This window comes from Saimiri boliviensis, chromosome 4, assembly GCF_048565385.1.
Source record: "Saimiri boliviensis isolate mSaiBol1 chromosome 4, mSaiBol1.pri, whole genome shotgun sequence".
Lineage (NCBI taxonomy): Eukaryota > Metazoa > Chordata > Mammalia > Primates > Cebidae > Saimiri > Saimiri boliviensis.
In genome coordinates this window covers 26,442,602-26,461,104 of record NC_133452.1, presented here as the reverse complement: position 1 = coordinate 26,461,104, position 18,503 = coordinate 26,442,602, and the positions used below count along the sequence as shown (strand labels likewise).

At 38.2% G+C, this 18,503-nt stretch overlaps 2 protein-coding genes across 3 annotated transcripts in view; one reads left to right on the top strand and one right to left on the bottom strand.

The window, feature by feature from the left end:
• The window catches only part of ADAT2 (adenosine deaminase tRNA specific 2), a 28,326-nt gene extending 14,864 nt beyond the window's left edge, over positions 1 to 13,462 (bottom strand). Inside the window, exon 1 of the mRNA XM_003926861.4 lies at positions 13,319 to 13,462. Coding sequence (XP_003926910.1) covers positions 13,319 to 13,414 — 96 coding nt within the window. The 5' untranslated portion in view covers positions 13,415 to 13,462. The remainder of the gene's footprint in view (positions 1 to 13,318) is intronic.
• A 94-nt stretch (positions 13,463 to 13,556) lies between these two features.
• PEX3 (peroxisomal biogenesis factor 3) overlaps positions 13,557 to 18,503 on the top strand; it is a 37,355-nt gene continuing 32,408 nt past the window's right edge. The window contains exon 1 of one of the 2 annotated variants that reach the window (XM_074397359.1): positions 13,557 to 13,872. In XM_074397359.1, the coding sequence (XP_074253460.1) occupies positions 13,800 to 13,872 (73 nt within the window). In that variant the 5' untranslated portion in view covers positions 13,557 to 13,799. The remainder of the gene's footprint in view (positions 13,873 to 18,503) is intronic. The other variant, XM_003926860.4, reaches the window with a different exon arrangement.

The window sequence follows — 18,503 nt, the reverse complement described above, 5'->3', positions numbered from 1 at the left end:
TGGATAAACAAACTGTGTCCTATTAATGTAATGGAATAGTAGTTGGCAATAAAAAGGAACTACTAATACTGCCACACATGGATGAGTCTCATAGACATGCTAAGTAGAAGTCACACATAAAAGCACACCTACTATATGGTTCCTTTCGCACAAAGTACTAGAATAGATCAAACTAAACTACAATGACAAACTTTAACAGTGGCTGCTTCATGGAGGGGTATGTACAGATTGATTGGAGAAGGACACAAAAAATTTTCTGAGGTGGTGAAAACTTTCTGGTTCTTGATAAAGATACAGATTATGGAGATGTTCGCATTATTCAAAATGAATTGAAGGATACAGTTACAACTTGTGCATCTCACTGTATATATAGTATACCTCAACTGAAAAAAATCAGTGAGAGAAACAAGTTTAGGAACACTTCCATGACTACCATCCCAGGAATGGCAAACCAATTATTATATTCTCAAAGTTTCCTTTATCACAGGCAATTCCTTTTTCTTCTTGCTCCATTATGGCAGCTCTGAGCCATAGGAAAATTAAAGAACTCTACCTTCAGGCAGAGAGCTTAAGCAAGCAGGTCATGCCTCGGTACAACCTGATACTGCCTCTGAGAAGCAGAATAAGGGAAGAGGATAATCTTCGGACTAGTGTACAGTGGTTTTCATCTCAATGCAGTTAAAAGAATGTAACTGCTGTATGGCTGTTTCTAGAAAGGCAAGGTATTCCTTACTGTGGCATCCCTGAAGACACTTTGGAAGACTTGATTCTCATTTAAGTGCAGGTACTTATACACATCACAGGGCAAATAAAGCACAAAGTTGAAGGCATTGTTAAACAATGCCTTCTGTCACCTGCATTAGTCTCTTACTCCCAGTTCTACTTTATTTAACTAGTGACAACTTCCTATCATAATGCATACAGGATTTCCTTAGTTACTCCAACCATGCTCAACTGACACTTATTTTTCATTTGGCCATTACAAAAGTAAGAAGAAGCCCATGGCAGGAGCAAACTAGACCTCACTTTTCCCCATCTGGTTGTTGGGTCAGACATGGGGGTGTGGAGAGATGTGAGGAGACAGTGTCTGATGCAATAAGACTGCATTCTTCAGGACTGCTTCATAACTATCCTCAGGCCGGTTGTGTCCCAGCTCTGTGATGGTGGTGAAAGCATGTCTGGTTTATCAAGTTCAAAAGCCTTGAAGAGTCTCGTGGTTTGTTTACTATAGACAAATGCACCAGAGGCTACTATAGAGAGGAAAGCCAGGAGGAAGACAGACAGTTAAGGAGGATGGAGATGCTAACTATCAGTGTAGCTCCAGCAATTCTTATACTAAGAATATTATTTAAAATAAGTGTAGAATTACACAGATATCCAGGTGCACAGATGAGACAAATCATTTATTCATGCAAAAAACATTTGTTGAGGATCTTCAGATGGAGAGATTATCCCAAATTATCTTGGTAGGCCCTAAACATAATCACAAATGTTCTCCTAAGACAGATGTCTGACACAGAACATCACAGAAGAGGTGAAGTGATGATGGAAAGAGAAAGAGATTTGAAGATGCTATACTGCTAGCTTTGAAGATGGAGGAATGGGTCATAAATGTCACCTCAGAACCTGGAAAAGGCAGGATTCCAGAAGAAATTTGGCCTTGCCAAAACCTTGATTGGAGCTCACTAAAATTTCAGACTTCTGGCCTCCAGAACTATAAAAAAATAAACTTGTATTGTTTTTATCCACCATATTTGTGATAATTTGTTATGGCGGCCATAGGAAACTAATACATCCAGCAAAGATATAGAAAAAACAAGCTAAAACTGGAAAAAAATACTTACAAACCACATATTTGGCAAACCTCTAGTATCTAGACTATATAAAGGACTCTTAAAACTCAACAGTAAAATAATAATCCCATTAGAAAAAGTGTCTTCATCCATTTGTTCTGTGATAAAGGAAAGCTGGGTAATTTATAAAGAAAAGAATTGATTTGGCTCACAGTTCTGCAGACTGTACAAGAAACATGGTATCAGCATCTGCAGTGAGGGCTCAGGAAGCTTCCACTCTTGGCAGAAGGCAAAGGGGAGCACGCATCACACGTTAAAAGAAGAAAGGGGGGGATGGTCTATGCTCATGATAATAATATAACAAGAACTTGTTACCACAAGGATGATTTATGAGGCATCCTCCCCATGATCCAAACCTCCTACCAGGCCCTGCTACTAACACCAGGGATCAAATTTCAACATGAGATTTGGAAGCAACAAATATCCAAACTATATGAGAAGGCAAAAGACAGACATAACACCAAAGAAGATAACACAGATAGCAAGGAAGTACACAAAAAGATGTTTTCACATCATTAGCTGGTAGAGAAATGCAAACTAAAACCACAATGCAATATTACTACACACCCATCAGGATGACTAAAGTGAAACGTAAAAACAACAGCAAATGCTGGCAAGGCTGTGGAGAAATGATGCAACTCATACATTGCTTGTGGGAATATAAAATGGTAAGCCACACTGGAAAATAGTTTGGCAGTTTCTTAAAAAGCTAAACGTGCACTTAACATATGACCTAACAATTCCACTCTTGGGCATTTATCCTAGAGAAATGAAAACCTATGTTCACATAATATATGTTCATGTGCACAAATGTTCATAACAACTTTATTTGCAACAGCCAAAAAGTGGAAAGAATGCAAACACCCTTCAGTGAGTGAACTGCTAAACAAACTATGGTATATCTATACCAGGGGATGCAATGCAGCAATAACAAGGAATGGACTATCGATAATTCAACAACGTGGATGGATCTCATGAGAATCATGCTGAATGGGGAAAGCCAAGCCAAAAGGTTACCTATTCATGTAAATAACATTTTTGAATTATAAAACTACAGAAATAGAGAACAAATTAGAAGCTGCAGCTATAAAGAGGTAGCGCAAGGGAGCCATGTGGTAATGGAACAGTTTCAGTGGTGGTTATACAAAGCTAAAGATGACAAAATTGCATAGGAACACACACATACAAACACACACAACACACACACACACACGTTCAAATAAAACAGTTGACATCTTAATAAGCCCCGCAGAGTATCCCAATGCAGTTTTCCTGGTTTTGCTACTGAACTACAGCTATGCAAGATGTTACCACTAGGGACACTAGATACTTGGGCCCTCCCATTATATTATTAGTGTAATTTCTCGTGAATTTGTAATTATTTCAAAATGAAAGTTAAAAAATAAGTAAGGGCAGGTAACAAAAAGGATTTCACAATGGTGATTAAGAAGAGATGTTTAATGAGGCAAGAGGAAAACCAGAAATATTTGGTGTTATGGAAGACCCTAGAAAAAAAACTAGGCCAAGAAGGAAAGGTGGTCAAGTGTGTCTAATTCAGCAAAGCAGTGGCAATTTAGGTGGAAAGGTGAAAATGAAAACTAGTAGCTTGAGCAGCGACATATCTAAGAGATTAAATTTTTAACTCCAGCTATACTTTCCCCAACAAACCTCTTAAAACGTAATGTTTTGTCTACACCTCAGGTATTCTGGTCTGGACAGCTTGAAAATAAGAGCTTACAATTTACGGAAAGCTAAGTTTGATCCAGGACTATTTTAAGCATTTTCTAAGTATTAATTCATTTCATTTACAAGCCTATAATGATTCTTCCCCATTTTACAGATGAGGAAACTGTGGCACAGGGAGATCTTTAAAAAAATATATGTAACTAGCACATGTGAGACCGTTGAAATGAGGGCACAGACAACCTGGCTCCACTTACTCACTTGTTCAACAAACATTTGTGGAGCACCTACCAGGGATCAGATTCCAGGGCTCTCTGTCACTGTTTTGCCTCTAATTTCTACTTTAATAACCAAAAACATTTCACTGATCAGCTGCTTTATCAGGGTTTGAGTTCACAGTGAATCAAGGGACCAAATGAGAGAGAAGAGTTAGCAAGAGAGTGAGACATGGAAATTTTAAGGATACAAAAATGGCAAGAGTTCAAAGCTGCAGTGAGCTATGATCATGCCACTACACTCCAGCCTGGGTAACACAGCAAGACCCCATCTCTAAAAAAAAAGTGAAAAATAGGCCGGGTGCAGTGGCTCATGCCTGCAATCCCAGCACTTTAGGAGGCCAAGCCAGGTGGATCATCTGAGGTCAGACCAGCCTGGCCAACACTGTGAAACCCCGTCTTTAAGAAAAGTACAAAAACTAGCCAGGCGTGGTGGTGGGTGCCTGTAATCCTAGCTACTTGGGAGAGTGAGGCATGAGAATTGCTGGAACCCAGGAGGCAGAGGTTGCAGTAAGCCAGGATAGTGCCATTCCACTTCAGCCTGGGCAACAAAGTGAGACCCTGTCTCAAAAAAATAACAATAGAAAAATAAAAAACTGCAAGAGAATAAACAAGTGGAGGCCATGTGATCAGAATTTTCTGTAAAAATATCTCCTAAAGAACTCTACGTATGGCTATGTGAGCCATTTCAAACATGCAGAAGAGAATGCAGGGCCAAGTGGAAAGGACGTGGGTGGGATGGGAGATGAAGTCCCATGTAGCCTACAAGTTCTGTTTTGTTCACTGGAAGACAGCACCCAAGCCACTACGTTACTGGGCTTGTACCTTCCATAGGATTTTCTCTTTTTCCTTCTAGCAAATTTATTTCATTTTACTCCTCTCAATATTATGTTCATATTTATTTTGAGTAACACATTTTTTTTTTTTTCCTGAAATGCCTTCCATTGCTGTCTGAAACAGAGAGCAAATATGAAAGACTGGAGTATTTTAAAAGGACAAATAATGTCATTGATGAGGAATGGCTGAGCCTGCCATGCTGAGGGTGGGTGGGTAAGCAACTGGAATGATAGGCAAGGGAGGGGGTTGAGAGAATAACATAAAGCCCCATAGAAGTGAGTTGAGGGGAACTCCTTGTCAATAATTAATACACAGATTTGCTTTACTAACAAGTTCAAAATAGATTTAATTAAGCTGAAAACCAATTTCACACCATACCCATATCATACTTCCAAACACTCCCACCAACTCTACTGTCAAGTCTGATCACTTCATCACAAATGCAACAAAGCCCAGGCAAAATGGGTCTGAAATTTGTGTAAGCAGCTTTGAATTTAATCTATCTAGCCTTTTTGGGTGGAAAGAAAGACCAAGGTCAGATACTATTTAAAAACAGCGACTAGGTCTTATATAAAGTAACAAATGATCAACCTTCAAAATTAAAGAACAAAACCTCTCTTCTTCCCAGCCTAAACACTGGTTTCTATATTGACGTTAAATGTAATTTCTTTTTTTTTTCTCTAGTCAGGGCCTGCCGAGTTACAATGAAAGCACCTAGATGAAGGAGATTTCATAGTTTATTGTTTTCTCCAAAGGCATTACTACTATAAAACTGCTTTCTAGTGATGTTATGATAAATGGGGAAGGAAGGAGACAGACTTTATTTGCACAGACTCCTATGCGTCCTTAAAGAAATATTTCCTATAAAGACAAAAAATTAGGGAGAATAAACAAGTTAGCCAAAACAACTCTCTGGTAGAACATCATCATTTCCAAAAGGTTAAACTAAGTAACTGTTCCTGCGAATTACTCTCTTCTGAGTAATTACTCTTTGAGTAATTGGCAGGAACAGTTACATAGTTTAACTTTTGGGGTTTAAAAAGTGATGACGTGTTCACTCCATCAACTTTAAACTCTTCAATATGGCATTGAAGGTCTCCCAACTACCACCTGTCCTCCCACTGGCCAGCCGAACTAACATAACTTTTCATTATTTGTTTAGGTTTTTAACCTTTTCAGAGCCAAAATCCCCTTTTAGAATCTGATGAAAGTTATGGACTGTCTCACTTGAAAAAGGCACATGCACATAATATATTATATACAGTTTCAGGGTTCACAGATCCCCCAAAACCTGAGCCCAAGGTTAGGAAGCCCTGTTCTACACAGAGAGCTAGTCTCCTAACCCAAAACAAAGTTCTTGATTTCTTTGTACATGATATTATCTTTGCTTTTGATCAACCTTTCCTTTCCACCAGCCTACATGCATTTGGTCCCTTAAAATTCAGATGGAATTCTATCCTTTATCTCAACTGACCTGCTGAAGGACCTTGCCAGCTGTTATCTGGTAGCACTTTATATCTGTCTCTTGTGGTCCACTGACACATGTTACTTACCAACCTTTTCATCTGTGCATGACTTAATTTCATCAGTTAAACAGCATGTTACTGGAAGGCAAGGACTAGATCCAGGCACTGTTAAGCTTCTCTTGCTCACCTCTGCAGCCTATGCACGCAACACAAGGTCTACATAGCAAAAACATAATCATACCACATTTGTTGAATGGTGTCTGTGGTGTTTGCTTTCTTTTTGAATTTCCCTCAGAGCCTAGCATAATGTTATACTAATAAAACAACTGCACCAAAAACGCATACTACAAAAAAAAAAAATGATTTTTTTCTAGAAAACTTGCAACATTTTTTTCTATACATGTATATACAATTTTTCTTTTTTCCTGATTATAAAGTAAGATATGTTCAAGGTAGAGAAATTAGGGATAAAAAATCTCATGTATCAAAAAACAAAAACCACTAAGAACCCCAATACCCCAAAAACTATAATCCCTGTTATTCTCAGGCAACAGAGGTTTTTTTCTATGCCCTACACACACATATTTATAGTTTTCAAAAGTCAAATGGATTTACACTATATACACAGTTCAGCATTCTGCCTTTTTTTCATTTAGACATGTATTATTAACCTTTCCCTATGAAGAGTAATATTTTTTCATCACATGGTTTTGTAAAGGTTGTACAGTATTTCTCCTTATGAACATACTTGATTCAACCAACTAGTCTCCTATTGTTTGACATTTACAGTGATTCAAATTTTTCACTATTATAAACAAGTGAATAACATCTCTATATAAATATTTCTATTGCTTCCTTGTGAATTACTCCTAGAAACAGCTATAAAATACGAACAGCTCCTACAGTGTGATTTTTAAAATCAAACTATTAGTAAAATTGGGCAAAGTATATGCCTAGGCAATTCACAGAAGAAAAAAATCTAAAGGTCCAATTAAATGACATAGTAGATACACAGTATTCAGGGTAAAGAAACTGAAAAGAGGAAGAGGACACATTAGCAAAGGGAGCAACCTAACACTGAGAGGCAGGTCAGACCAGTGGTTAAAGAGCAGATGACAGGGCTCAAGTCACAGCCCCATCCTTACCAGCTCTCTAACTCTGGGGAAGTTACCGAACTTCCTCGGCTTCAATATCCCCATCTGAGAATGAGAACCATAATAATACTCACCTCATACTTATGACATGGCCCACATGAAACACTTTGCATAGCATAGTATCTGGAACACACCAAGCGTGCAACACTATTACTTAGTCATACTTTTTTCCCCAGCCTGTATCTTTAGAATGCTATGTTGAACGTGTATGATGATTAAAACAATAACCTATGATGATGCTATGCTTAGCTTTCAGAAAGAAATCTGCCATGAAAAATAATGGTTTTATTTAAAAATAGTAAAGTGGGCTGAGTGTGGTGGCTCACACCTGTAATCCCAGCACTTTGGGAGGCCAAGGCAGGTGGATCACGAGGTCAGGAGTTTGAGACCAGTCTGGTCAACATGGTGAAACCCTATATCTATTAAAAATACAAAAATTAGCTGGGCACGGTGGCATGTGCCTGTAATCTCAACTACTTTGGAAGCTGAGGCAGGAGAATTGCTTGAACCAGGACCCAAGAGGCAGAGGTTACAGTGAGCCAAATCACACCACTGAACTCAAGCCTGGGCTACAGAGTGAGACGCCAATTCAAGAAAAAAAAAAAGGAAAGTTGATAACCTTATTTAAAGTTTGGTAACTTTATCAAAGAACAATAAAAAACAATAAGAATGTTACTTACTTCTTGTATCTATCACATGGCCAAATACTAAAGAGTGATCATTCCAGGGTTGGTAGGCCCAGGAGTGGGAGAGAACACTTTTATACACCAGTGATGGAATTGTGAACAATTCAGATGCTATCCAACAGATCCTTTTGTAGTGCTGGAAATGTCCTTTGATCTGTACTGTCCAATACGGTAGCCAGTGGTCATATGTGACCGCTGACTACCTGAAATGTGGCTAGTACAACTGTGGAGTTGGATTTTACTTTATTTCACCTTAATTAATTTAAACTTAATCCGCTACATGTGGTTAGTGGTTACCATATTGGGTATCACGGTTCTAGAAGGCAATACAGGAATATCTATATAATTTCAAAGCACACACATCCTTTGTCCCAATTTAGGTAGTCACTCCATAGCAACAGAAATACCATGAGGTAGGGAGGAGTGAATAATATATTAAGACTACACAAAAGCAAGTGCTGATAATCAAAAAGAGAATCTATAATTCCATTTATGCAAAGATATATATGGCTGTTTACATATGGACAGAGAGATAAGGAGGGATGCTCCCAAAATACTAATAGTATTATCACTAATGGTAGCGCTTTTAGGTAATTTTCATATAATTTGTTAACTTTTTTATAGTTTGAATTTCTTATGACCATGAATTATTTACATAATCAGAAAAAGAAAACATTAAAATATTTTCACTTCAGAAATAAAAAAAAAAAAGGGCACTGATGGATCAAAGGAAAAACTCACCTTTAAGGTCTTTTATATCTACCTAGCCAAATTGTCCTAACGAAAGGGTGTCCTAAATTCAGTTCCTCCCAACCAATAAACTCCTCAAACATGACACCCTTACACCCTTATTATCACCAAGCATGAAAATGCTTTCACTTTTGCCAATTTAACAGATGAAAAACTATATATCATTGTAATTTGAATTTCATTTATCTGCTGGCTACTTGTCACTTCCTTTAGAAATACCATGTTCAGGTGAGGTGTGGTGACTCATACCTGTAATCCCAGCACTTTGGGAGGCTGAGGTGGGATGATTGCCCAAGCCCAGGAGTTCAATACCAGCTTGGGCAACACAGAGAGACCCTGTCTCAAAAAAAAAAAATTGTTTTTTTAATAAAAAGAAATCTAAAACAGAAATATCATATTCATATCCTTTGACCTCTTCTGTATTAGGGTGTACATCTTTCCTTTTACTTTGGAAAGTACTTATATTTTATATAAATTATGTATTATATAAATATATAAATTATATGTTAAGGTTATTAAACCTGTCCTTTTATATATGTTGCAAATTTTTTCCTTCTTTGTCATTTCCTTTACTTTGTATCTTTTTTTTTTTTTTTTTGAGACAGGGTCTGGCTCTGTCTCCCAGGTTGGAGTACAGTGTCACAGTCACAGCTCACTGGCCTCAATCTCCAGGGCTCAAACAAACCTCCTGCCTCAGCCTCCCGAGTAGCTCGGACAACAGGAAGGTGCCACCATGCCCTACTAATTTTTTAATTTTTATTTAGTAGAGATGGAGTCTCGTTATATTGCTCAGGCTGTTCTTCAACTTTTGAAATCAAGAGATCCTCTTGGTTCTGTCTTGCAAAGTGTTGGGATTATAGGCATGAGCCACTCTGTCTGGCCATGCTACTTTGTATCTTACCTTTTCAAACATGTAGATGTTTTCTAAATGACAACTTATCTGTTTTTCTTTTATGTTTTCTGCTTTTGGTGGTATAAAGAGTCCCTCTCCATTCCAAGATTATATAAATACTAACGTTTATTTACTCCAACTTCTCTTATGGTTTTATTATTTTTTATGTGACTTTACTCTTTAATTCTATCTTTTCAATTAGACTTTTACTACAAAAATTTATTGATACTTTTTAAAAAAATCACCCATAATTTTAGCATGTTAACTATTTTTGCAGGTTCTTGTCTAGTCTTCAGTCACCTGGTAAAAATAACAGTTTTCATTTGTTGGGCATATTATGTCAAGTGCTTTACAAACATTATCTCTCAGCCTATACAACCCTCTGAGATAGAAATGATATTCTTAATTTACAGAAGAGAACACTGAGGCTAAAAAATTAAGAACTTTTCCAGGTTAGTTTGCTAGTCAGTAGCCATTTGAACATAGCTAACCTCTAAACCTATATGTATAGTATAAAATAATTCATATTCTCTGCTTGTTTAATTACTTGTGATATGTAACATTATATCTAGGCCAGGCACTGTGGCTTACACCTATAATCCCAGCACTCTGAAAGGCCAGAATGGGAAGATTGCTTGAGGCCAGGAGTTCAAGACAAGCCAAGGCAACACAGTGAGCACCTATGTTTACAAAAAGCTAAAAAATTAGTCAGGCGTGGTGGCGCACACCTGCAGTACTAGCTACTGGGAAGGCTGAGGTGCAAGGATTGCTTGAGCCCAGGACTTTGAGATTACAGTGAACAGTTATCACATTCCAGTCTGTGTGGTCATTTCACTTTCAAATTTCAGTACAAATTAATCAGAGATTAACTTGCTGTTTCCAGCTTTGATTATTAGTTATGCCTTTGGTCTAATTTAAATCTCTTCTCAAAAGAAGTGGTATTTCTAAATAATGTCAGAGTTGAAATACCTGGTTGGGGATAGCTAATGGTTGAAAATAAAGCACCAGATTTATGACAAGTACCTTTTTTTTTTTTTTTACTTTAAGACCTTGAAGAAACATGTACAGGCCAAAATCGAAGCAGCAGCTGCCCCCTTAATCCTATGTTGGAGGAGGTAAACTATGGAATCAGACCCCTAGGTGTTTATAATACAATTAAGAGACAAATATGTCAAAGCTAGAGGGTGTAGAAATTCTTTGAAGTTCTACCAATTTATTTTATAGAGTAGAAAGCAAAACCTTAGGGGGATTAACTTATTTGCCCAAGGCCACCCAAGAAGGTAACAAAAGTGTTTAGCCCGGAAGTCTTCATAGAGAATGGCACAGTCTACTGCCATACCACCCTCAAAGCACCCAATCTCATCTGATCTTGGAAGAAGAGCAGGGTCAGGTCTGGTTAGTACTTGGCTGGGAGAAAAGTGCTGAGGTGGGCAGATGAATGCTCCAAGATATTAGGACCAAAAGACCCTTAAAGGGAAATCAAGATCTAAAATATAAGGATGGAAAGAAAACACAATTCCAATATACAAAGTGAAAAGACTCACTCAATGACTCCAAAAACTTAGCTGTTTTTGAAACCACTATGACAGCAGCTCTAAAAATGTCATCTAAGTAGAATCTACAAATAAACACCTTTAGGAGAGTTCATGAACATAGAAGGGACCATGAATTCTGACCTCCCAACATTCAGACATCACCTGTTCTCTAAATCTCTCATCCATCAAAGGATACAAATGCAGCTTACTTTATGGTATTCTAGCCTTCATGCGTCGTTATTATTTTATTATCATCACTATTAAGAAACAGACTAGCACATGATATTACTGAAATGCTCTAGGAGAAAAAAGTAAATTTTGGGTATCACGTAAAAACTTGTCTCCAACTTGGAAAATTTAGTAACAAAAAAGGAGTTCAGGGTAAATAAACCCATATTACAAATTAATCTTTAAAATGTATATGTGAACATTAATTTTCTTTTTGAGATGGGATCTTGCTAGTTGCCCAGGCTGGTCTCAACCTTCTGGCCTCAAGCTATCCTCCAGCCTTAGCCTCCTAAGTAGCTTAGATTACAGATGTGTGTCACTATGCCCAGCAATTTCTCGTGTCAGATAGAAGGTTATGCATCCTTGAAGTTTAATGGAAGAAATAAATTTGCAAGTAGGCTTAAAGAATGGGCCATGATGTCATGTTAGTGGGTCATGACCATCATTTTAAAATAATGTAGTAAAATAGAAATATCAGAAGAACGTACATAAGAAGGGTAAGAACTCTTCTGTGAAACTTTTATTTAAGTTATACACATATGTGCGTTTCCTGGATTGTAATATGAAATTGGTTTTTCACTGCAGGTCACCTTAAAGAGTATGAGAAGCAAGTTTAAAAGAACATCACAGAATATGATGTTATAGGTTCTACAGTATAGCCTGTTGCTCCTGGACTACAAACCAATGCAACATGTTTTTCTGTCCTGAATACTGTAGCCAATGGTAACACAATAGTAAGTAGTTATGTATCTAAACATAGAGAAGGTACAGTAAAAATGTAGTATAAATGATGAAAAATGGATAGTATACCTATATAAGGCACTTAGCATGAATGGAGCTTGAAGGACTGAAAGTTGCTGTGGGTGAGTCAGAGAGTTAATGGTGAGTGAATGTGAAGGCCTAAGACATTACTGTTAAACACTGTATATTTAGGCTACACTAAATTTGTTTTCAAATAAAGTAATTGTGCTACAATGTTAGGACAGCTATATGTCACTAGGCAACAGGAACTTTTCAGCTCCTTTATAATTCTATAGGACCACTGCAGAATATGTGGTCCTATAAGATTATAATGGAGCTGAAAAGTGCTAGTGAGCTAGCTTCTTAACTGGGATAAACGTTTGTTTGTAAACGTACCTAAATGTATTTACATGTGCGAGCCCAAGGTCACCTAAAAGGTAGCAAAAGTGTTTAGCCAAGAAATCTACATAGAGAACTGTGTTATCTACAGCCATACCACCCTGAAGGCGCCCAGATCTCCGAAGCTAAGCAGGGTCAGGCCTGCTTAGTACTTGGATGGGACAATAGTGGTAAGGTAAGCAGATTAATGCTCCAGGATAACGACCCTTACCGACAGGTCATTATGTGGCACGTGGCTGTAAGTACAGTTATTAAAATGTAAATACATATATTTACAAACAAACTTTGATCTCAGTTAAGAAGCTCGCTGGCACACACCCAACTATTGCGAGCCCCCTTTACTCCAAAGTCCTCAAGGGAGTGAGGGAAGGAAGTAAAAGGGCAGAGGAAAAGAATGAATGAATGTGAGACGGCGACTGCACCGGGACTTGTTTCCATACTGCTTTCCCCCAGAAACGTTCTAGACATGTTCCAAGGGCCAAAACCCCAAACAGTGTGACTTTGTAGATTTGAGAGTGTGTGACCACAGAAAGGAAAGGGAGGCAGCACATGCCAGCCAGCAATAGAGTAAGCCTGCAGCATATACCACCCCAATGAAACAAATAATTTATTTCCTCCCCTTCCTTCGCCCAGAGCCACTGTGAGAATGGGCTACAGAAAGTTTCGAGGCAGTAAAGCCAGTGGTTCACCCAGAACATCCGACTGCCATAAAAATCAGGTGACGAGAAAGTGCTCCCGCAACGTTTGCTCAAAAGCAGGGGTGAGCTTGAGGGCTGGAGAAAGTTCCCACCCGCAGCATCCACCTCCCGGACTCCTCACCATGTGCATCGCTTCTTCCATCCACTTTTCGGTCTCCTCTGCCGACACCGAGCACGCGCCGTCTGTGGTCGGCGTGGGCGCCGCCTTCGCCTCCATACCCTGACGCCACTCAGCGCCAGAGGCCGCGGCGGAGGAGGAGCGCCGGCAGCGGAACGCGGCAGACGCGGGCTCCCGTTTCCGGGGGAGCCGAATGGCAAGACACCCGGGAGCGATTTCTGAACGGACCTGGGCGTGTCGGACCAGTGAGCGGCGGCGGCGGCGCGGCGGCAGCGGCAGAAAGCGCAGCTGCTTTGCCGGAGTCCACGCCCCCTTCCCGCTCCGGTGACAGACTCAGCGGAAAGTCAAGTTTGTGGTTTCGGGAGAGCACGGAGCGGGACGACGGCGCTCTTGCCTGGTCATCCGGGCCAGGTGACGAAGAAACAGTTTCCCGGTGAAGCAGGCCCTCGCCCCTAGTCAGCCCACACACCCCTAGGGCCTAAAGATGCTGAGGTCTGTATGGAATTTTCTGAAACGTCACAAAAAGAAATGCATCTTCCTGGGCACGGTCCTTGGAGGTGGGTGACAGCGTGCTTGGAAGGGGGCATTGGGAGACGGGGGTGGGAGAGGTGACTTTCTTCTAAAAGAAGGACGGGCTGGTCGATCCTAGTCTGGGATGTGTAGAAGGGGATTCGATCAACCATCGGATGAGAAGGCCGACCTCCAGGGTTCTCCCGTCTCTGCAGTTGAGAAGTGCCTGTGTGCCCTTTTCCCTGGCACCGCCTCTTAACTCTTTTTCTCATCTATCCTTTTTTTCTCACAGACCTTTGGAGAACTCATCACAGTTTAAGTTTCTGTATCAAGGCATCATTCTCTTACAGACACGTTTAAAAAAAAAAAAAATTCTGCTTTCCTGTGAGATTCTTCATTTCTGTTTGGCACTCTTGGTACTTTGGCTTTCGCCCTTCTCAGGAGTTTCATAATAATCTAGGAGAGTTACCTATAGGCTGTTCTTCGGGTGGTGTTTAAAGCACGATTTGAATTTTTGAAAACGGCGAAGGGATATGGATTGGACAGAGAAAAACAAATCCATATTTTAGCTCTTGTTTCTGCCATTTTTGAATACAAACTATGGCAGTAAGAAGAATGCTTGAGGGATGTTGTGCGATCTTCCTCAGGATCTTCAGGGTTGAGATCATTGTAATCTAGGTGACATAACTGAGTTCCACAGGCCCAGAGGAGATTTAGAAACAGGTAAGATAAAAATCTTGAGACTATTTTTTCTCATACTGTGCTCTTGTCATAATATTCAGGGATTTGAAGCAGGGAATAAAAAGTGAATTTTATGAAAAGGACATCTAGGAACTTTAAAAGAGGGAATTTGTTAGAACTTGAGTTTTTGAGAGATGTTCTTAACACTTATTACCTGCTAAGTTTAAAAAAGTACTTAAAATCAAGAACAGAGTTTCCCAAAGAATTTGATTGGGTTTTCTCTTAGTATTAGATTGTATTCTGTTGTCCCTAAACAATTTGAAATTAACAATACCTTTAGCATCAATAGTTAAGGTTTTGGTGATGCTTGAAAGTTTGAAACAGAGTTCTTGTTGCTGAGGCAAGGATGCTGTTTTGCATGTCTCTGAGGTCTATCACAAATTGATAATAAGCATATGTAAGTTTTGAACGCCTTCTTTGAGAAACCCTTTTTGTATAAAAGGTTATTTTCTGATGTCTTCAGTCTCTGGTATATAATATGTATTTAAATTATCCTAAAACTACAGAATCCATTTTATTTATAAAAGCTAAACATATATGTGATTGAAGTAATACAAATAAAATATTTTTGCCTCTGCTGAAGGAAGGAAAATTATTTCTTTAGCAATCTCAGAAGGAATACTCCTTCAGCTTATGGAACAACCTAGTGGTAAATAAGAAATAATCACAGGGGAACCAAAAGAGAATACTTAAAAGATACTTATAGTTTAAAAAGAAAAAACTAACAAGAGCTTTATAGTTGAAGAATAAGAGGAATGCAAAAAAAGAAGTTCAGACGGATAAAAAGCATAAATAATCCTACTGAAAGGAGTCAGTCTGAAAAGAAAGGAAGAACAGATGACCCTGGTTGGTATTTGTTTGAGTCTCATATTCTTTCTGCTTCAGGGAGAAAGTTCTGCAATATGTTAGATTTTAATTAACCTAAGAAATATTTGTTAAGTGCCTGTAGTGCTGAAGGTAATATGAATGGAAATACAAGATTTACAGATTGTTAATAGTAATAGCTACCATTTATTGGTTGCCCATTTTATGCTGGGCATTGTGCTAAGCTCTTCTTATTTGAGCAGGATGACAAGAAAGCAATGATTATTATCACCATTCAAAAATGTGGCAACAAGAGCCCTAAGCATTTCAAAAACTTGCCCCGGGTCTCAGAATTAGTGAAAGGGAAACTGGAATTCAAAACCAGGTGTGTTAGACCCCAAAGCACATATTCTTTCCACATTATATCACTGTGCCTTCGTGGCTTTTATGGTCTGATAGGAAGGAAAAGCAAGCATACATGTAATTAAGATATAGAAAAACAAGAGAGGTGAGGAAATGCTGTACAGATCACACTGGCAAGTAGCAAATGCAGTTGTCAAAAATCAGGAAGAATTTCATGGAAGAAGAGACAATTTTGACAGGCTTGCATGCTGGATACTATAACAGGTATGCTTAGAGAAGTTTGGCCATTCAATAGTTGGAGAGGAAAGTAAGTAAAACCTTGAGTAGCAGGCCTTCTTAAGTAACAATTTCTGTTTCCGTGAATTTTGGATGGGTGATTAATTGATTTACACCAATTTGTATAATTTGACCAGTTTGGGGGGTTTGGGTGTGTGTGTGTGTGTGTGTGTGTGTGTGTGTGTATGTGTGTGTGTGTCAGACAGGATCTTGATCTGTTACCCAAGCTAGAATGCAATGGTGTGATCGTAGCTCACTGAATCCTCAATTTCTCCTTTGCTAGCTTTACAACGTAACTCAAGTAGAAATGCTTCCTTAGAAAGATTTACCTGACATCTTCACACTTTCCTCACTCAAGCGATCCTCCCACCTTAGCCTCCCAAGTAGCTAGGACTACAGGTGTGCACCATCATATCTGGCTAATTTTTTAAATTATTTTGTAGAAATAGGGGTCTCATTATGTTGCTCAGACTGGTCTTGAACTCCTGATCTCAAGCAATCATCCTACCTCAGCCTCCTAAAGCACTGGAATTGCAGGCATGAGCCACTGAGCCCAGCATAATTTGACCAGTTTGTGAAAAGATTAGAGCAGTGGCTCCCAAACTTTTTGATCTAAGGTCTCCTTTACAGTCTGAAAAATTAAGGACCCTAAAGAGCTTTCTAAATTTTATTATCTGTTAATAGTTATCATATTCTTAATTAAAAAATATTAATTAAATTTAAAAATTAATTAAAAATTAATTCATTTTAAAATAAACATAACATATTAACATAAATAAAATTTTCAAAAAATTAATGAATATATTATTTTACATTTTGCAAATCTCTTTAATGTTGTAATTGAAGAAAACTGGATTTTCTATGTGCTGTCAGTTGTGATATCACACATCATGTAGCCTCTAAATTACTCCACTGTATCCTTATGAGATAATGAGAATGAAAAAGGTAAATAATATTTTAGTATTATTACAAAAACGGTTTGATTTTATAGACCCCCTGAAATGGTCTTAAAGACACCAGTGGTGCCCATGCCACACTTCGAGAACCATTGCACTGGAAAAAGTGTTGGAAAACAGAGAGCAACCAGATTCTTATGTATTAACTTGCTGGTTCCTAAAAGACTCAGAACATTGACTTGGATTTATAACTTAAATCCTGTACTCTCTGGCCTCTTCACATTTTTCATTCATTCATTCTGTCATTAAACAAACATTTGAATGAGAGTAAGTGCCTATTCTCACTGTACTAGGCTCTGGAAATCAAAGGAATAAGACAGTTCCTGACTGAACTCATGGTATAGAAATTGAAGTAAACAAAAGCAGTATGATAGTATAGTACAAAAATAGAGCAAGGTGTTGTGGGAGCGTAGATGAGAAGAAAGCATGAAGATGTCAGGCAAAGCTTCATAAGAAAGAGTTTCTACTTAAGTTGTAAAGCTAGCAAAGGGGAAAGGACACAGCAGGAAAAAGAGCCATTCAAGAGGTCAGCAACATTGCTTTTTATGAATGAAACTCTATTTCACTATGGCTATGCAAGTAACAAGTGGCAAAAGATGAACTTGGAAAAGTAGCTAGAGTACAGATTGTGAAGGGCCTTCCTTATGAAGCCCTTCTGTATAATGTGGACATTATCCTTTGTATTGATGTTTCCAAGAGTTTAGTATGGATTTAAAAAAAAAAAATCACTGAAGGAGCTTAAGAAAACATAGGATTCTTTATTCCAGATTCTGATTGTTTAGCTTTAGAGTGCAATTCAAGAATTCCTTAATTCAGCAAATATTTATTGAGTTCTGACTAAGTCCCAGTCAGAGTCTATGGACTGGGGATGCAGGATCATACAAGGTGAGATATTTGGAGCTATTTTCAAGGAGTATACTTAAAGGCTACGTTTTTAATTGTCCCAAGTAATTCTGATGTAAGTGGAACAAGGAGACCACATTCAGAAATGACAGAAGGATTCTAAAAACATGAGTGACATAATCAGATTTATGTTTTAGAAAATCACTTTGCGTATATGAGATGGGTTAAACAGGTTTGTGACCAGAAACAGAAGAGTTAGGGAACTGTTTATCCAATTCAAGAGCATTAATTTTTAGGGTCTAAATGAAGACAGTGATAAAGAAGTTGTAGATTATTAGCAAGATTTAGAAAATATGTCTGAGATAGAATACTGTAGTAGGATTTGGTGATCTGTTGAGTTGGGAACAATGTTAATAGGTTATTTTCAAACTCTTTTTGAAATTGTTAACCTTGTAAAATAGTTGCATTGCAGGGATTTTCATCCAGAAAGAGAAGACTAAGAGATAGTTTTAAAACGATTGAATTGTAGAAAGACTAGAAGTCTTATTTTACCAGTAATATTATTAAAGGAAAACTCAAAACATTCGACATTTATTTTTTAAGGTATTTAGTAAATGTTATCATTGTTAATACATAAAGTCATAGCTACAAAAGAAACATTAAAGCTCATATAATCCCAGGCTTTCATTTTATGA